Here is a 21,356-nt window from a genome sequence, read left to right as displayed (position 1 = left end):
TCCATAAACCTTGAATATTCACACAGTTCCTGTAGATTATGTGGTAGAAAAGAAGGAGTGTGGATAGCATGTCCAATAGCATACCACATCACATTCTGAATTGGGGATTGGCCTGGTCATGACATAGTTAATAGATATTTAAGGCAAGCTCTTGAGATGGCAGGAGTGTGTGGACGAGCATCGTCCTGTTGGAATAGTGCACTCTAAACCGAGGACTTTTATAGGCACACTCCAAAAGGAGGGTTGCACGAAAGATTACCGGCAAGACGGATGTGCTCAGCCTAGTATTGAAGCAGTGATCTTGTATATGTATTGGTTTTAGCAAGATATCAGGTTCTTGAACCCTTGTCCCATTTATTAAGGAGAGAATTTTAATCACTTCCCTTGATGTCTCACTTCCAAGAGAATGGGTGAAGCAGATGATAGGGGTACAAATGAGAAATGAGATTGCAAGTGTGAGAGAGAAAAATACAGTTTGAGTTGGTCACTTGTATTGACTTTTCATCATGTTTGGATGAGTGCTGTAAACTGGATGACCCACTGAAGCAAACTTGTATAGACAAGAGTTTCCTCTGCTGCAGCAGCCGCTGTCCATACCAAGAGTTCCACTTGCAAGATGGCGTCTTTGAAAGCACCGCTGTTATGCTGCTAGAAACACACGTACACACACACATGAAAAAAAAAAAAACCTCCAAACACATGTATATTTCATCCTGGCCTTGGAATAATTAATGGAGCATTATTTATTGATTTGTTTGTATTTGAGCTTATCCGTACAACAGCAGGGATGCCGCTGAAGTCTTTAGGACAGGTGGGCTGGGTTAGGGTAACCATGGCAACGCACAAGTGGCCCAGGCCCTCTCACCCTGGGCCAGGGTGAGAAGGTGAAACATGCTGGGAGACGTAGGCCCAGAAGTGCGGCAGCGCGAGGCATGTAGGGATGTGCATGCTCGGAGGAAGTAGAACACAGGCGGGGTAACGCACAGGCAGAGAGTGCTCCGGCGTCCTGAGGGAGGACGGGACTCTCTTTTTTTTTCGTATTTTTTTTTTCCAGGCCGCTCACTCGTTCCCTATTCCCTAATCTGCAGATAGAAACCTTTCCATTAAGTGACATCAAAGGCAGCGCCCTACACAGGGAATAGCAGCGGCATCTGAGACACGAGCCCGGCTCACGGCGAACTCTTTGTGAAACGGCAAATGGCAGTCCTCTCCACAATGCGCAGCCATCCAGAGCGCCTGTCACAAGCGTCCTGTCCAAATGGCCCTTTTTTTTGTTTCCACCCACTGTTTGACTTGATTGGTCCTTGTGTGAATGACTCATTTAAACTCATAATTTTGTTCTTCAGGATGGCAGTTTTTAACTCGCTGACGTGAATGGCTCCACTTCTCCTCGCCTGCGGCTTTGTAGCACGGCTTGACCCCGTCAGTCTCGCACACGGATCTGCGCTGTGACTAAACGCTGCTCACATACGCTTTACTGCTACAGACCCTCCAATTGACTGAGTGGTTCTTTCTCCGTGGGCAGCAAGAAAGAACTGAAGTGATAGCTTAGTAAATCCGCTTAAAAACAGAGCCCAGTATGTTTATTTCAATACATTTGAAGCTAATAGAGTTCTAACAGTAGTGGATCCTTTTTTGGTGCCAAATACAAACCCTTTCTAAAAGGGTTTACAAGGCAAAGCAAGCTGTTTGTGCATTCAGTTTCAGTTTTGAAATCTCTTGATTATATATAGAGCAAGGATGGCAAACATACAGCCTAAAAAACGGATCTATATATTCAATGTGTGTGGCCAATAGGAACCAAACAGCACAGATTAAACACTAGCATAACAAATTAGAATATCCATTTCAGTTTAGTTAGACATTTTACTTGGAGGAGGGGACAACAGACAATCAAACAATAGACTATGAAACTCTATAGACTATGAGACTGTGAGAACCAATCAAAAATTTTGCAGATAAATAATTAGAAAGACCCTTTTAGCTGGGGGCAGGACCAATAAGAATCTATATTTTAGTAAGGGATTGGACATCCCATTTTACCTGGAGGAGGCGACAACTGACAATCAAACTGAAGGGCAAGACAGTAGACAGTCAAACTTGGAGCTGCAGTTTTCAGACTACAGAAAGTCAAACTTGGGCAGAACCAATCAGAATCAGTTTTTTTTAGCTAGGGGTGGGACAACCTAAATTCTCTTTTTAGGTGGGGCAGGACAATGGACAGCAAACTTTGAGAAATAACAAATCAGAATCTGTATTTTCACTGAGGGTGGGGCAAACGAATCAAACTCAAAAGGAAAACTAGAAAAATGCATTTGAGCAGCATTTTAGTGGGGGAAGGTTGGACAACAGACAGATGTATGTATTTAGATATATCAAACATATATCAAGGCACATTAACATGGATGTAAGTCTGTCATTTTGCACCTTCTTCAGTCAGATGACCCTTAAGTCCTCTATTTTGATGTTACACTTGCTCCTAATGTCTTTTAGGCCTCGTCTTGCCTCCAGCTGTACCAGATGACGCACATTTCTGTAGATTGTTTTCTGACTCATAGTTTAGATTTTGGAGTTGTGAACACACACCGACCCCTTCTTGGCTTCATGACACCGCTACGTTTACGGGCATCTTCTCGGAAATATAAATCAGCCTTAAGCTACTTTGGCCTCCTAGACCAGTGGAAGACTAATGAAGCAGACTTCAGCCAGCAGACATGGCTTGGCTGCTCCACTACGTTCGGAAAATTGTATGAGCTTGATTTTACGCCAAACGAGTGCTTTAATCAGTACAGGATAGCTGCACTGGCATGACTGTAATGAACATAATACTGCCAAATATGAAGCTGTAGTGAATTGTGTGTATGATGTAGTGTGTGTAGTTGTGTAGGGTATGTTGGCTTAATGTGTTAGATGAAGAGAGTGTATATAGTGTTGCAGTGATGTGTGTGTCAGTGGTGTGTGGGGCCCATGCTGGCCCCAGCAGGGTGTGTGTGAGTGTGTGTGTGTGTTGGTGCCCAGAGTTGAGGTCCAGAGGCAGAGCACAGTTGGATGCAGGGCAGGGGGGGCGGGGACAGTCCAAACCCAGCAAGGTCACTCCTACTGTTACACACATTCACCAACACACACAGCTTCTTTTACTGCCAATCTTTACTGCTCCTCTCTTTCTTTCTCTCTCTTTCTTTTGCTTGTTCTTTTTCATTCTTTCTTTTTGATGTTTTACTCTCTTACTCACTTACTCTTTCTTTTTGACGCTCTCATTGATGTTTCTCTTTCTCTCTGAGCTGCTCTGACTGTTGTCTCTCTTTCAGACACTGTCCAGGCTATTCTCTCTCTCTCTCTATTTACGAATCTCTTGCTCTTCGTCTGTATTTTCATCCTGACTCTTTTCTATCTTTCATTCTCCCTGTCTGACTTTCTCTCTCTCTCTCTTTTTATGACTCTGCCTCTCTCTCCTTTCTCTAACTCCCTCTTTGACTTGTGCTCTCTCTGATTCTCTGACTCTCTTTCTTGATCCCATTCTGATTCTCTCTCTCTCTCTCTCTCTCTCTCTCTCTCTCTCCCTGACTGTCTCTCTCTCTCTCTCTCTCTCTCTGACTCACACTTTCTTCTCTCTCTCTCTCTCTCTCTCTCTCTCTCTCTCTCTCTCTCTCTCTCTCTCTCTCTCTCTCTCTCTCTGGAGGTACAGATGGACACATTTGCAGGTTAACTTGAACAGCTGGAGGTGCATTATTAGCGTCCTGCTGCTTGCTCATATTTGCTCTGCTTTTTTTCCAGCCTTCCTTGGCGGGCAGATAATTCACAACCGGCCAACCAAAGACGTAGTTGGTGTCCTGATAGAAAGGAGGGAGAGAGTGCGAGTGAGAGAGAGAGAGAGAGAGACACACACAAAGGAAAGACGGCCAACATGCACAAATACAGTGGGCTGCAGTTTGCATTTCCGTGGCATCAGAAATACGCAATAACACAGATACAGTTGTTGTCTGTTGTTTGTGACTATTCTTTCTTACAGCTGTGTGCATGTGCATGTGTGTGTGTATGTGTGACAAAAATGAAGTCCCATGAATCTGCCCTATCCCCATGGGCCGGGCTGACAATGAGCAATTGTTGTGGAATGGTTCATGGCTATAGCTTTTGAGCTGCATTTGGGAGATCTTGCGTGGATAAAAAGCCCCCAGCGCACCCAGGGGCGTTGGATTAGGCACACACACACACACACACACACATGCAAACACACACACACAGACACACATTTACAGTGTACAGTACAAATGAACACACCCATGCACACAGATTGTGAGCACTTTGCTGTTAGTAAGCCTATACCATCACAGTCAGAGTGTGTGTGAGTATGTGTGTGTGTGTGTGTTTGACAGTTGTCTGTTACTGCTGTTAAATGCAGCTGTGTCCTCTGGCAGCCATTGAGTTCAGAAGCAGCCCATCACGTCCTCTGAAGGTGGTGCATTAGATGGAAGCGTGTGTGTCTGTGTGAGAGGGTGAGAGAGCCAGAGAGAACGAGCGAGATTGAAAGTGAGAGAGAGAGCATGGCCAAGAGACATGCTGCTCAGGCAACTCTAAGCACCAGGCCTCAAATTCAATAAGACTCCTCATAGACCAGGCCTGGCCAGCAACACCGGCCAGCACACACACAGCTGACCTCTCACTAGAGCCATAATTACCCTCCCTACCGCAATTAACAATCTGGGGTTCTTTCTGCATGTGTGTGTGTGTGTGTGTGTGCGTGCGTGTGTATGAGTGAGAATGATCCCACCTATTAAAAGTTTGGAGTTGGCAATGAACTTATGACCTACAGTATAGTCACTGCTGGAACCAAATCTCATGTTGGTTAATAGTAATTTTAATACGAGTGATTATGGAGCATTTCTATTGGTCCATTCATTATGAAATGTGTTTATTATGTAAAAAGCAGCGAGCATTTTGCAAATGATGAAAAGTAACTTGAAACATATTTATGTTTTGAGATTTTGATTTAATAACAACAATATAATATTGTATGAGGGCTGTTATATTATTTATATTTTTCATTTGATACAATATTTTGATTTAATATAACAAAATAAAAAAATATATAGCACTCAAGCTATTAATATGGTAATTACTTGGTCTTTGCACTTGTTTAGGGTCATCTTGAGCCTATGCTGTACATAGACCATATGGACAAAAGTATTGGGATGCCTGCTTATTCATTGTTTTTTTTTTTTATTATTAATCCAGAATCAGCAAAAATCTTGTAATATTACATTAACTACCAATAAACAACAAAGTAACCAGTAGATAGGTGATAACATTGCTCCTTAGCAACATCATAGCAACAACCTAGTAACATCACACCAACCACCTAGCAACACCAAAGCCTCCAACACCAACACCTATCAAAGGCCCTAGCAATCATATAACAACTGCCTAGAAGTGGGAACCACTTCACCTGTATGCTGATTCTCACTGTTTACATGCAATTAAAACCAATTAACTCAATCAGCGACATGGAGTGCCTGAAAATTTCCATACTCTGTATGAAATGTAATTTTCCATTATGTATTGGAATCATTTAATCATATTTAATTTTGTATTGTATGCTGTTTGACTGTGTAGTCTTGTTCCATGGGATTTCATGGTATTTTACTCATTTATAACAATACTTTTCCCATAGAAATGCACCTTTTCTCGGTCATCTTCGATCACTGCTTTTTTTTTTTAGACAGCTTTGTCAGTCATTCAGGTCCTCGCTTTAACCAAATCCAGCATTCACTCCTCTTATTTCTTCTGTGAGTTGCAGTCAGAGCTTGGTTTGAGCCCCGGCTCTGCAGTGGTCATGCTTTATAATGCTTTCTAAGAGTTCTCGTGCGCCTACAGTACAGCCCTCCAGCTACTGCTAAGTGCCTCTAATGAGGCCCTGGCTGACAGCTGACTGTTCCTTAGAATTTATCATCTATTATTGTTCTGCATTTACTCTAATATTCAGCCGTGCACGTTGCTGTGGCAATTTGCTGATTCACTCTGCTTAGCATGTGATGCCATGGCACTTCACATTCCAGTCCCCTTGTTTTCTAATGTGTGCATGCTGAGAGATAAATAAGAGTGTGTCCCTGAACTTTTGGACAGTTTGTGGAGCACTGAGATGTAAAAGAGTGTGAGATATATAGATGAGAACTGATGTACAAAGGCTGTACAAAGACCTTTGAAGTAAGTAAGAAGTGAGCTAGGCTTTGTTGGTGCACTTTTGACCCCTGGGCACTTTCCTGCTTACGGCCAAACCACAAATAGCCTTGTGCACGTTGTGGTTAAGCTGAACATTCATGGGAGTCTGTGGATTTTTGATGGTATGGCCTCTGACTCATCAGGTTGTGGGTTCAATTCCCAAGTGAAACAGCAAACCCTTACTGCCAAAATAAAACACTGTATCAGTCAAAGAGTGATAGATCTTTATAGGCTACAAAAAAAATCTCTTTGTCTCTGAAATGGTAATTCTACCAGAAGACTTGTTAGCAGGAAAGCATACAAAAATGCTAAATGTTAACAGTTTGATAAAAAAAATAACATTTAAAGTAAAAGTCTTTGATTTAAAGTAAAGTCTTTGGTGTAGACCTCATCTTCAGCCCAGGGCTTGTAGCATTAGGACCCTCACAGACCCTACAGTTTACCGAGGGCAGGGCCAGAGCCAACCCCTTGGGCAACTGGACAAGACCAAACTGAAGACTCTGCACTTTCAACATATTTAGACACAAGGTTTACATAGTCATAGCTTTGATTTTTTATAGTTGCAGTGACTTTGTAAGTTCTGCCCTTATGCGTGTCTTACATGATAGTGATATTGTCCTATCCTCCAGCTAAGTGGCCTCATCTGGAATGCTTTTAGGCTCCTAGGCCATAGGAAGTTTTTAAAACTTCCTCACATATTAATTCCAATGTATCTCTCCAGTCCACTTCATACAAATAAAAATAAACGTAAATTAGTCAAAATCGTTTCCCCTTGGTGTGCAACCAGGCAGGGCCAAACTGGATTGTGATGGGGAGCATGAAAACATCAGCATCTGAAAGATGCAGAGCAAGCATGTTAGAGGTGGAAAATTGTGAAGGTGACCTAGAACCTAGAAGTCTCCTAGTAGAACTTTGGTTTGAATTTTCCAATTTATTATGATCTCTTATGAAGAGTTGTGACCCAGCAATAACTTAAATAATGTTAGAATTTCTAGAAAACATTGTCATTTAAAGAACCCTTTATGTTGTCAATACATTAGAACCATATAATAAATAGTATTTTTGACGTTATCACTGTGACATTTATTTAAATTAATGAATCCGGGAAACCTTGTATGCCAACTTATGTTTGTTGCCTTGGTCATCAAAAAACAGCAACATGTTGTCCTGAGATTTTTTTTTTATTCCAGTGCTGTTTGCATGGTTATGGCAAGGTCACAGTGCTGTGCTAATGCCTGGCGTGTGCATTCTAAGCAAGCTTGCTCGGCTCCAGCTCTGCTTTTGGCTGATTTCTCCTCTGCTTTGATTGCAGTGGGCTGCAGGCCCCTGCCTGCCTCTCAGTGTGCTGCCTCTTTATCTGTGTGTGTGTGTAACTGTGTGTGTGTGTGTGTGTGTGTGTGTGTGGAAATGAGAAGCAGCAGTGGTAGCTCTGGGTGGTCAGCAGGCAGCTGCAGCCAGACCAGTTCACCTCGCAGGGGGCCCAAGACCCACAGATTCTGTGCCTATTGGTATAGTACAGGCGAGGAGGCGGGTCTTTAAATGACAGGAGGGTCCTGATTCGTGGAACCTGTGACTGGTGCAGAGAAGATGGCTTTTTATTGGCAGGTGACTGAAAGGAGAGGTAATTGCTAATTTGCTGGTGAAATTATGGTGCAGCTGCTCCTGCAGTGCAGTGTGGGTAATGAAGTTCTCTAGAGGAGTGTGCTGTAGTCTAACAAGGCTTCAGCAGAGCAGTGCAGCCAGATTTGTTGTGTTACCGCTAAGATAATTGAGGCGATAATGTTACTAAAGATGGAGTTTTCTGGGAACCCAGGTGCCTAGTACTTATCTGTACTTATATAATGTGAAACATTATTATAATAGTTATAAAATGTCTTATGGTAAGTCAAAACCTATTTAATAAAATATAAAAAGTAATATTTTTATTTAAATAATCTGAACAATTGAATCTCGTAATAGTTTGTCATTAATATAGCTTATAATTGTTATTATTTATACTTGATCAGTAATATTGTAAAAAAAACATTTTTTGTAATGATATAAATCATGTTAATGACAGCTTAATGTAAATAATTTATTTTAAAGGCAGTTATTCATTTAGGATTTCAAAATAATATTTATTTTATTAATTTAGGTATGTTAATAAATATATTGCTAATATTGCTGATTGCTAATAATTAAAGCTTTTATTTCAGCAAAAAAGATAACAATTATTTAACTATCAACAGTCGTTAACAAACTATTTCATACTAATGATTAAGCTGCTATTTCAATGGGTCTCTCTCTTTTCTGTCGCACCCAGCAGAAGAAGTCTATAAAACAGAATACATCTGATCTGTGTGTGCAGGTATGTGAATATTTTACACTTAGTGGCTTCAGTGAACGTGGCTCAGCCAATCAGGTTCTAGAACAGGGAGTGTTTGTTTTGGAAGCCTGTGTGAACGCCTGTGTTGGTGAAGATCTGCTCTTGTCTTCTCAGTGCAGACTCCAGCTTCTGTCCACACAGCTCTCGACACAGACTAAACTCCCCCAGCCTGAGCCGAGCCAGAGCAGTGCAGACCCCAGCACACGAGGAGCGAGAGACAGGGCTGGAGAGCGGAGCAGCAGAGGAGGAGGAGAGTGCAGTAGAGTAGAGGCGCGTGTGCTTTGGAAGGAGAGTTTGTTTGTTTGCTTGTGTGTATGAAGGTCGGTTTCTGCGGGGTGGAGGGATCCAGCATCCCACTGTTATGTAATCTGATAGGAGATTCCAAGCTGGTCAGCTCCATATGCCGTCCGCCGCTGCCAAAAACTATGTGGAGCCGGAGACTCCATCCCGTTTGGCAGCCAGAGAGAGAGAGAGATTGAGCGGGAGAGCAAACGAGAGAGAGAGAGAGCGTTCCGGAAATATTTGCTGCAGATAATAGGAAACGTGTGAATTAGACTAGCAGCCAGGAGGAAAAGAGCAAGAGAGAAAGAGAGAGAGAGAGCTAGCAGATTTACCTCTCGTCCTCAGACACAGTGTGTATGTGTTTTGTCGAGTCAATGAGGCCAACCTGCCTCACTGTGATACACACACACACGTAGAGAGAGAAAGAGAGAGAGAGAGGGAGTGTCTGGGTGAGAGAGCATCAGTAGCAGTGGCAGCAGTCTGTAGAGTGGGCATGAATGAAAGTTGTGTGTATTAAGCAAATGTTTTGGAGTGAATCACTTCACTAAGAGGGTGTGTGTGTGCATGTGTGTGAGAAAGAAAGAAAGAAAGAAAGAAAGAAAGAAAGAAAGAAAGAAAGAGAAGGAGAGAGAGAGAGGCAGAGAGTGTGTGTATACATATGAGTGTGTGTGTGTATGTGGAAGCTGGTAGGTGGGCAGCCCCTGGGATTGTTTCAGCACTGCGGTACTCTGTGTATTTATGTGTGAGTGCCTGTGTGTGTGAAAGAACGAGAGAGAAAGAGAAAGTGAGGAAGAGAGTGAGTAGGAAGCAATAGCTCTTGAGACCCCTCCAGCTCTGCAGCAGTGTGTGTGTTTGTATGAGTGTGTGTGTGTGTGCGCTCGTGAGCGCTCCGCGAGCTCCGCTTTGGCCCACATTGCCACCCCCACCAGCACAGGTCAAGCTCAGCACGCCGCCTCTTCTCCCTGCTCTCCCTCTCCGAGTTGCCATGGCAACACACCTTGAGCTCACCCCCTAGAGAAGCCCGTTGCCTCCACCCGCACCCCCCCCCCACCCCTCACCACCCCACACACACTTTCGCCCCGGCCCCCACCTCACTCTCTCTCCTCCTGCCTCCCTGCGGCTCCCTCGCCCGCCATCCGGCCCATCAATCTGGGGGCCGGGGCTGCGGGCCTTAGGGCCGGGCCGAGAGGGGCCTGGGCCCTCTGGGGGCCGACTGCTCCCATCCACACAGCTCATTTGTGTGCCAGCACACGCTACAGGGGGTGATGGGTAGAGAGAAGGAGAGAGAGAAAAGTGAAGAGGAAAGGAGAGTAGAGAAGAGGAGGGGAGGAGGCTGCTCCCATATAGTCGGACCGTCCCGTAGGGAGCAGCGCAGGCCAGGGCGCCACCTGGCTCCCCCTGGTCAATTAGCTGGAAGCACATTGGCCTGAGCTGCGGCAGCAGCAGCAGTAGCAGCCACTGCGGAGGCTGCAAACAGCAGCAGCAGCAGCCGCGGTAGTGTGTTTGTGTAAGAAGGGAGGCCTGCTCAGTTGGTGGAATAACAATCTGGAATAATACATAAATATGGCCTCCTTCATCCCCTGCTCCAGTGCTCGTTCTGCTTATAGTCCTTTATTCAAAGTCCTAAAAAAAAGTCACTGTCACTGACCGAGCAGACATATGGGGGAGCTATGTGCTATTCTGTGTTATATACTGTATCATGACAATGTATGAACATACTGTGTAAACATTAGGTAGCATCACATACTTTATACTGTATATATACTGTAAAAATCTTATTAGATCAAGATACAATAATGAAACATTCAACAATTAAACAAGCAAGCCTTGAAAATACACACTGACATGCCAAAAGTACTGGAATGGGAGCTAGTATCGTGTCCCATGTGTTGCCATGTGTGCTAGAGGCTAAAGAACCCGTGCACTGTGTTGAACACTGCGCTCTGCATTGAATGTTGATGTGATGTCTTAAGAAGTCACTTGTCTTTTTGGATGCACAGTTGCCAGACACTGCCAGTCATGATCATTACCACGCACTGTGCTGTCCACTGTGGGTAATAGTGTCTTATGTGGTGTATTTCTGGTACCCACGTGACACTGTGGGTGAAGGAATGTTACAAAGCTTTCTTTAGATTCCATGAGATATAGCAAAATTGATAGGACAAGATATTAATGCCTGTTTCATGACTTTTAACATATTAACCCTGTAATCACCCCATGATTAATTGGTATCTGAAGCCTTACTCATACGTATGTTAAGTGGGCAGAAGCACAAATACAATCTATGCTTTAGGATAAGTGTTTTAAGCTACTACTGTCTATTTTTACAGATGTATAGTATATTTCACTTAGTATATTTAATTTAGTGCCACTTAGAAACCACATAAATAACTCTTGCTTGTGATGAGTGTGTCGCTCATAGGCTTACACTGCTGTTATTTAGACTCATAGCATATAAACAGCACTTACAGTATACTTAAGATAATAAGGAAATCTTGTACATCTGCCTTTTCACCTCACTATACCTTCATAGACAGCATTAACCTGCCTTTGCTGCTGCTGTCTGTCTCTATCATCAGTCTCCCCTCTACATTTCTTTCTTCACAGTAATAAAGCCCACTGCTGCCCTAATCACGCCTCCTCCTCATTGGAGCAGTGTTGTTGTGTGGCCTGCTCTGATTAGCTGATTGATCCATCAATCAGTCTGGCTCCCCCACCCCACTGCCTTTATCAACACTGACCCTGCTCTGTTTGACACATGCTGTAATTGAATACAGTGTACTTTCACATAGCAATTATTTTAGTAATGGAGCACATTTCATTTACAGAATGGCTCTTGAAAGGGTCTCCAGGGACCCCCAGACAGACCACATTTGTGCGGCCTACACTTTTGAAAAGGGTGTTCTTTGAGGGTTTTTATTAATGAAAGCATTTGTTGAACCCCCTCTGTTACATTCATGTTTTGATAGTAAAGAAAGAAAACTGTTGATACTGTTAGTGACCGTGTTGGTAATAGTGATACTGTTAATTATACTGTTTGTAATGTTGGTGATACTATTTGTGATACAGTTGTTGTTCTTTTTTTTTTGTGATAAAGTTGGTGTTTTACTATTGGGAGTAGTGCTAGTGATATTAGTAACACTGATAGTGATACTAATAATGGTATTTTCTAGTGATGCTTTTAATGATATTGTTATTGATACTGTTGGTGAAATTGTGAGTTATTTAGAAAGTGAGACTATGGGGCTTTGAGTGGTCTAGCAGACTAAGACGCTGGAGGAATGCCGGTCCGAATCCTGGGTCATCAGCAGCCAGAGTCAGAGAGAGTGCAATCGTGCCAGCTACCCAAGAATGCAGCATCAGCAGCAGTTTGAAAAGAGGTGGTGGTGGTGGTGGTGGTGGACTTTACATGCATCATAGGAGCCATGTGCTAGTCTTCACCTCTCTGGTGTTGGGGGCATTAATGGTGGTAGGAGGGGCCTAGTCACTGGTTTAAATTGGGGAGAAAATGGGATAAAATTAGAAATAAAATTGTATAAAAAAGAAAGTAATGCTGTAAGTGATATTGACACTGTTGCTGATACTATTAATAATATTGTTAATGATACTCTTGGTGTTATAGTTGGCGATGCTGTTAGTAATACTGATGATATTGTGAGTAAAAGTTTGATAGTTAATGTTAGTGGTACTCTTTTTAGTAATACTGGTACTGTTGGTGATAATGCTAGTGATACTGTTACCTATATTGTTAGTGATATTGCTAATGATGGTATTAGTGAGACTGATAGTGAAACTATTGGAAGACTGCTGGTGATGCTATTGGTGATCCTGGTAGTGAGGCTGTTAGTGAAACTGTTAGATATAGAGTTAGCATTATTCTTCGCAATGTCTCTGACATCCTCTCTGTGTGTTTTCCATTATGCTTCTGTTGTCTCTGCTTGCGTGAAGTGTTGATATAGGATGCTTTTGTAACAATCCTCACATGTTCTGACATACACGGTATGTGTGTGTATGTGTGTGTGTGAGCATGTGTGTTGCTCTTTAGCTATAAGATGGGCTCCCCCAGTACACTGCAGTCCCCCTCCCAAAGCTCTGCGTGTCAGCCCCACTGATCAAATACTCTACCCTGACAACATGGGGCTGCTTGGTGGTAACAAGGAACTGTAATCCCTACATGTGTCCCATGCACACTCTTTCTCTCTCTCTATCTTTCTCTCTCTCACACACACACTTAGCGAGCTTCAGCTTAGTGTTGGAGTGGAGGCTAAAAAAGAGATGATGGAGCATGTTCCTCACTTGCTGATCAAACCACTGCAGAGGAGCTTGCTTTTTACCAAATACACACAGGCACACACACACACGCACACACACACATAAAGGCCCCCTAGCTACCATTACTTTTGGCCGGACAGCCCAATTATCCCTTTGCTTTCTGCTTTCTTTAGCAGAATTCCCTTCCTCTCCCCCGTAACCCTCTCATTTCCCCAATGTTTCTCTTTGGTGTCATTGTGGTCTTTCTCTTTCTCTCTCATTCTCTATTTTTTCCTCACTCCTTCCCTCTAAATTCACATTCTCTCCCTCTGTTTTCTATCTTTTTACCCTCCTGAATGTGTGTTTCTCTCTCTCTCTCACACACACACAAACTTTATTACTATCTCTTTACTATCTTAATTTATCATCTTTCTCTCATCTTTCTCTCTCTCTCTTATTCTCTCTCTGTCACACACAACAGCAGCTCGTACAAAATATTCTCCTAAAGCCGTTTGGCTCTTTGGTGTCCAGTCCTGACCTCCAGCCCTCCCTTGAAGTGTCTTCACCTTAAGCAGTGTCTTTGAGAAGAAACACCAAAGCTTTTGGTGTCCTTGCCAACCCCCCCATCTCACCCCCCCATCTCATAAATTTTCCTTTTTAACCCCCCACCCACCGCAGCGACTGTGCCCTGCGCCCTCCCGCCCCTTTCTGCTTTCAGATGGGATTAGAGCTCCCTGGTTGAGGCCTTTGAGATGGCGCTGAGATTGGAATCGTCAGTGGAGGTGGTATTTTTAGGGATGGGAGGGGGTGCTTACGGAGGTCAGGGAGATGGCAGAGGTGTTGGATTGAGGACTTTATTAACTTCACTTACCTACGCTCACTACAGAACACACATTATATATACATATCACTGCTAATAAAAGCTTTTAAAATGATTTGATAAAATATGTAACTTTACAGGAGAAGGTCTGTACAAAAGCACTCTGTGTATCAGTGTCATACAGATCCCATAGATGTGAACGTAAATATGTGTAGAGGGTGATGTTCAGTAGCGGTTAACATGAGAGGACTCTCTTAACACAGCATTCACACTCCTAGGTTGCCAAAGTTTGCATCCCAGCTTGTTCCATGAATGCTCTTTCAACCCGGCAGGCCAAGCCCAATGAGTTTTTTTTAGAAACCTTTGCTGTATGTGGGTGAGCATTATCTTGCTGAAATTGAGAGTTTTTATATATTGGAGTGGTGGAAGCACTTTTCTCCCTTTTGTGGCAATACCCAGTGTCTAATCAGTCCACACCTGTAATCATTTAAATATCTGCCTGGGACATAACTGCATGCCAAATTTTGCAGCACTACTTCCTGTACTAATGGATTAATAGAAATGCTCCAAATGTCTCGCAATAAAATATTTTCCACTGACTTCTATTCAAGTTAAATTCTTCTCTCCCTGTAAAGCTCTCATTTTGGATATAGCATGGTTTGTGCCAGACAGCAGCAGCAGTATACATTGCTACATTTACCTTGCTATCACCTGCCAAGCTCTTATATGTGCTGAGCAGCGGGGCGCTCCGCACAGAGTTTCTGGAAGGTTCAGCAGGAGCACTGTGCTCCACAGGTGACAGCAGGACCATGAGGTGCAGCCAGGGTGGCGCCTCTACCACCCCAGGGCAGGGGGATTGGAGCCGGGGCAGGGGTAGGGGTGTGTAGACAGGGGTCTGATGGAGTGCGGGCGGGCGGGCGGCGCACGGGCCTGTGTGGAGTGCAGGCGATAAGAAGGGAGCGCAGGCGTCCAGCTAGGACACGACGCCCACCTTTCATCTGTCCCTCTCTGACTGGGCTGGGAGGGGGGGCACTGATGTCACTCAGGCCGGCTTAAAATAGACTCACGGGCAGGGGGGAGGGCACGGAGCCCACAGTACTGGGGGGCAGCAGGCAATTACCGGCCAGGAAAGAGACGGCACTGGGCAGAGAAGGAGGAGGGAAAAGAGGGAGGTGGGCCGGTCAGACTGGCCAGAGCTGGACCAGAGAGAGGGAGAGAGAGAAAGAGAGACTGTGTGTGTGTGTCTGTGTGTGTTTTAGCAGTAGATAAAGGTTAGCAGTCATTAATACAGTTATAAAGAGTTGAGCTCTGTGTGTGTGTTCCACTGTTCAGCCCTCCTTTATGAATTGAATAAATCTGAACTGTTTTTTCCTCCTGTTTCTCTTTCTCTCTCTGATGATATCCCTCTTTCTTTTTTTTTCTTTTCATTCTGTTTTTGTTGTTCCTCTTTCTCTTCACCTCTTTTTACTCACTCACACCTTTTTGCACCTCAGCCTCCACCTTTTTGCCTTTCCTTACTTCTTTTTTTCTATCACTCTCTCTCTTTTTTGCTTCTTTTTCTTGATTGCTCTCTTTTATTTTACACATCCTTTTGTTTTCTGCCTTCTGTTTTTTATCTTTCTTCCTTTTCCTCATTTTCTTTCTTTCTCTTAATTTCTGTTTTTTTGTTACTTTTTTTCTTCTCTATTTCAATATTTCTTTCTATTATTTGTGTTATCTCTTTATTTTTTTTTTTACTTTCTCGTATTTCCTTTCCCTTTTTCTCTTCTCATTTTCACTTTTATTCTCTAAGCCTATTTATTTTATCCTGTCTTATTCTCTTTTTTCTTCTGTCTTTCTCTCTCCCTTTCACCTTTCTCTCTCTCAACTTCTCTTCTGGTGTCCATGTCTTTTCCCCTCCTGTTTTGCACTTATTCAACTTCTTTCTATTTTAAATTTCTGTTTTTATTTCTCCAGTTTGCCCCTTTCTGTTATCCCATTTTCTCTTTATCCCCCTCTCTCTCTATCTCTCTCTCTGACCCCTCTGCTGTGTGTGTAACCTGTTGTATCATGTGCTCTTGTGTTGCAGAGGAAGGCATCAATCACGAGTGCAAGCTGTGTAACCAGATGTTTGACTCTCCGGCCAAACTCCTGTGCCACCTGATCGAGCACAGCTTTGAGGGCATGGGTGGCACCTTCAAGTGCCCCGTCTGCTTCACAGGTAAGGGGGCCTGGCCCGGGGGGGTCGAGGGCGTAGGGTCAGGGGCAGTGAAGGTGTGTGTTTGTGTGAGAGGGCGGCCCCATACACACACAACCACACACACCCACACACATGTGCATACACATCCAAATACATATGCAGGACAGGCAATCAGCTTGCAGATCTCTCGCCCTCTTATCCGTACACGTGTGCGTAATTGCACTCATTCATGTATGTTAATGACGCATGATTACACGCAGTTACTCAGGTCTGTGCACACGGCAGTACACACACATGTGCTCTGTTGCACGGTTGTCTGAACACAAGCTTTTGTGCTCACTTTCAGTTGGACTCAATTAGGGAATGAGTTCATATTAGATTATTTACTCTTGCTCCTACACTCGCTTCTGTTATGTGCTGTATGTTCAGATTATTGCGGACATCCCTTTAAATGAATGATTTCAAGTGATTGAAGCTGCACACATTGCTTATACAGATGTGCAAATGCAAACACAAACACAGCTCGCCTTCACAGCAGCTCCCTGTAAAGGGGCCAATAGAGTAGGATTTTATGGAGCAGAAAACCACACGCTTGTCACTAAATGCAATCAAATCCTCACAGCAATGCTCTAAAATCTAGTACAAAGCCTTTTCAGCACAGTAGAGACAATCACTCCAACAAGAGCAGTTTAAACTGTTGTTTAATTATGAGCAATCATTTTATAATTATTTCTCTTACAATGAATGAGCTTGTGTCCCAATACTTTTGTCCATATAGCGTAACACAAAATCCAGACTTACATTTATATGACAGGTGCTTATAAGGAAGCAGAAGAGGTGTATAATAAAGGTCAGAATGGAAGTGTCTAGGTGTTCTGGACAGTGCAGCTGTCCTCTTGGGTTCATAGTAAAGTTAATGAGAGATGACCTCCCAACTCACATCCCTGGTGGGACAGGGGGTGTCCCAGGAACACTGTGCCACTCTCGCTCTCTCACTTGCGTAGCCTGTTGGAGGAGTAAGTGAAATAAAGCAGAACTCTAATAGATTGTGTAAGAAAATCTTAATAGAAATGAGGACCTGCTGGAACTATGCTACAAATGCTACAAAGCTCAATGAGTTGGTTTTCCAGCCTGGGATTAGGCCTAGTCCTAGACTGTACAGCCCTGAGAATGGAGATTTTCCATTGCTATTATTGTAATATTAAAAAAATAGGCTGGTTTTCCATTGAGACCTTTATACATTGTGTATGTTTCTTAAAAAGGGGTTAGGCTTAGTCCTAGACTATGTTTCTTCCTGTAATGGAAAATATCCATAAAAAATTACTGTCTGGGAAACTGCCCGTTTATGTCCAAATGTTTGTTGGCACTCCTTCCAATGAATACTTTCAGCTACTTTAAAGTTTGGCCTGCCAAGATAATAACATTATCAATGTATCATATTGTATTTGGACATGACCTCTACCATTTTTTTCTTACCATAAAATTGCCCATTGCCAAAAGAATAGGACTCTCTGCGACATATAAACAACATGACCCAATAGGCATCAAGCCTAATGCCAGACATGGGTCAGAACGGGTTTACAGGCCCCCAGCATTGAGCTGTGAAGCAACAGTACTGTGTTCTCTGGAATGATGGTTCTCCATTCAGTACATTTGGGGTGAGTTGTGGAGTTGATAATGAGGTGCAATCAATTCCTTACAACAAAATGCTTGAAAAATTAGTTGAATGCATTTCCTGTGAAATAGAGATAAAATAGAGACTCAGGTGTGTTAGCAATTTAAGCTTAATATCTCCTGTTTTAACTAACTAAAAAAAAACTCAGATACTTTTATTGCTGCTCGACTATCACTGAACTTGGGCTGAGTGATGAAATGACACTCAAAACTCCTCATTTGAACCCTCAGCAGCATGTTCCTGCCTCAAACTCGAACAAAGTGGATGAGCGCATGAAAAGCTTTGTATTTATATGAAGGTCAGTTGGCTTGAAGGTCTTTGAGGTGAGGCGGTTAAGTGTGCATGTGTGTATGTGTTCAAAAAAGGGCGCTTTCCAGTGAGCATTAGCCGAGGTCAGAGAATAAAGGGCAGGTTTATAGAGGAGCAATGTAATCCGCTCTCTCTCTCTCTCCAGGGTTGAGCCCTCGCTCTACGTGTGCTTTTAGCTAAACAGGCCCTGTGCGCACGTGGGTGGGTGTGGGGGAGGTGTATTTTGTTCAGGCACACTTTGAAAGTCACTTTGGACTGTCCATCAGCTCACCTTTGGGAATCAGAAATCATTATTCCAGCTTGTCAACATTACTGACTGCTGTTAGAGGCCAGTTTGTCCCTGACTATTCAACCCTGACCTGTTCTGTTCTGGCAGATCGGTTGTGGACATCTTTTGTTCTTTTCAGACTGTAGTTATAAAGGATTGACAAGAAAACAGTTCCAAAATTTGTTGTATACTTGAGTAACAAGTCATTTTGGAGCATTTCTGCTGAAAGGGTTGCATACATTTATGTTCATTGTCCTTATTTGTACTTCGCCATGTCCATCCATCTGTATTATACAGACAAAAAAGTATTGGGGCACCTGCTTGTTCTGTGTTTTTATTCTGGAATTATAGGTTTTAAAAAGAATTTGACCTGCTTTTGTTGGAGTAACTGTATTTATTGTCCAGGAAAGGAACTCTATCATTTCAGAGAACACAACTCCAATTCTCCACAGCTCAATGCAAGGAGGCTTTATACCGCAAAAAAAAAAAATCATGCTCATTAGGTTTATCTGCTTTAGAGGGTCCTAATTTTTTGGCAGTACTTCTCTAAATGGACTAAACAGACTGTATGTGTGTGCATCCTCACATTCTCAGAGCTTTATGTAACTGAATCCATTTATTAGTTTATGGACACTATATAGTCTTCTCATCCTCCTCTATCTTGTCCTCCTAATCTTTTTGTTCTTTATTTGTGCCATGCCTTTCTGTCGTCCTCTCCCTGGAACACTTCTCACTCGTTTCTCCCCTCTTTTCTGAGTTGTTGTTTGGTTGAAAACCACCCCCCCCATTTCCCACCAACACTCCCCCTACACCCACCCACAGGTACGCACTTCTCTTTTAAAGTTTAACTCTATTCCTGTGCGGCTTATGAATAAGTAAGAGACTGTCTCTCCTCCGGGGAGTCTTAATAATTTATGCTTTCTACACACACACACACACACACATACATATACACACACAGCAAACTTAAGTTTACTGAAACAAAGAGCAAGAGAGAGAGAGAGAGAGAGAGAGAGAGAGAGAGAGAAACACACAGGAACAGAATTGAAAATCCAGAGGAAAAGGTGGGGATGATTTATTGATAAATATCACAAGGTCTGGAGGGGATAGTTTAGCCTGCCTCTGCTTTCCATCGTTTCTCTCCGTCTCCTCCTGTCATCCGCCTTTCTCTGATACAGAGAGCTCAAGAACGTTCGCTCTTCTACCCACCCTCCCCTCACAACATTCAGTTCACACGCTTTGCATCATCTCAACAAGCTTTCAACCCCTTTTTTGCAGTAAAAAAATGGTACCAACATTTTCTTTGCGTTTACAACTTGTGCACATTTTAAAAACGGATCGTAAACTAATACCAGGCACTGTGCTGAAGTCCATACATGGACTAGAGGGTTATAAAGGCCCTCAGCTTTGAGCTGTGGTGCTATCGCAAGAGCTGTTGTCACAGATTGCAATTAAATCTTCACAGCACTGTTACAGGATCTAGTCTCCCCTGCACAGATAGACAGTTTCTCCAACAATAACAGAGTAAATTCCTTTTAATACCACTGATTTGAAAAGAAACGTAATTGAATGAGCAGGTGTCCCCAATACTTATAGTGTATTTCTAATCCAAAAAACTCTGTTTCCCTTTTTCCCCTCACTCCTTTAGTGTTTGTCCAAGCCAATAAGTTGCAGCAGCACATCTTCGCCGTGCACGGGCAGGAGGACAAGATCTACGACTGCTCGCAGTGTCCGCAGAAGTTCTTCTTCCAGACTGAACTCCAGGTTAGTCACTCAGTTCCAACGACAAACACAAGTTCAGTTCAGTGCAGGTCTTGTTGGGTTTTATGGCATTTAGGTGGCATTTAGCTTAGTAATCTAGTAGTCCGTGAGTTGTTTTGATTGATTCAATCAAGGAATCAGTTTTTAAAGTTCAAACAATATAAATGGGTTTAACTGAACAATAAAAAGAAGATGCAGAGCATTTCAAAGATTTTATTAGAAAATGATTGATAGCATGACTGAATGAGTTTTTAAATAGACCATTCAAAAACACTTTGTGGGGGCTTCCAGTTGTCCCATTTATGTCCTGACTTGTCCAACTGTTCCTATTGGCCCTATCAGCAGGGAATAGTGAGTTTGATGCCTATCAGCTATCTGTCCGTGACTGGGAGTCCAAAAGAGCATAATTGGCCTCACTCTCTCTGGATGACCAAGGGAAGTGAAAAAAGGCTCTGCTTGCTAGGATAAATTAGCAGTTAGTGCCCTGCTTGTGTTCTATTGTTTTTTTTAAATATCAGAATATTATGATCACTTATGATCCCTTTAATCACTTTACTATCACTGTCCATTTATCAGCTTTACTGAACTTATAGGATCACTTTCAATCTGCAGTTATAGACTGTATTCATTCAGTATCTGTGCATACATGTTGCCCTCCATTCTCCATGTTCTTTAATGTTCAGAACCCCAGAGGACCACCAGAGAGCAGGTATTATTTGGGTGGTGGGTCATTCTTAGCACTACAGTGAAACTGGCATGGTGGTGGTGTGAGTGCTAGTGTGTGTCATGTTAGAAGGGGATTAGAGGTCACTGCTGGACTGAGACTAGTCCACAGACCAGAAATAAAAAGCCATCCTTGTCATCTGTCTCTGACTTTACATCTACAAGGTGGAGCAGTTAGGTAGGAGTGTGTGAACGAGTGGACAGTGAGTGAACATAGTGTTTAAAAACTCCATCAGCACTGCTGTGTCTGACCACTACTAACACACCACCACCATGTGAGTGGTACTGCAGTTCTGTGAATGAACCACCACCCAAATAATAATACCTGAGTCAAAGGAGGATAATAATGTATGCAGAGAAACAGATTAATTACAGTCTGTAATTATATAATCATACAACTACAAAGTTTTTTTTTTTTTTGCGTGTGGAATGTTGCTATACATCTTGGCACCGGGAGTTGTCCATGTGTTCATATGCAGAAGAATTCTGGGCTTTATCTTGGTTACA

The 21,356-nt window shown here is 43.0% G+C and overlaps 1 protein-coding gene across 3 annotated transcripts in view; it reads left to right on the top strand.

Moving 5' to 3' along the window:
• The window catches only part of znf423 (zinc finger protein 423), a 209,821-nt gene that overhangs the window by 164,529 nt on the left and 23,936 nt on the right, over positions 1–21,356 (top strand). For all 3 annotated transcript variants that reach the window (XM_049483701.1, XM_049483700.1, XM_049483702.1), the window contains 2 exons: positions 16,003–16,134; positions 20,014–20,129. In XM_049483701.1, the coding sequence (XP_049339658.1) occupies positions 16,003–16,134; positions 20,014–20,129 (248 nt within the window). The remainder of the gene's footprint in view (positions 1–16,002; positions 16,135–20,013; positions 20,130–21,356) is intronic.

This window comes from Astyanax mexicanus, chromosome 9 (genome assembly GCF_023375975.1).
Source record: "Astyanax mexicanus isolate ESR-SI-001 chromosome 9, AstMex3_surface, whole genome shotgun sequence".
NCBI classification, from domain to species: Eukaryota; Metazoa; Chordata; class Actinopteri; order Characiformes; family Acestrorhamphidae; genus Astyanax; species Astyanax mexicanus.
This window is presented reverse-complemented; position numbering and strand designations above follow the sequence as displayed.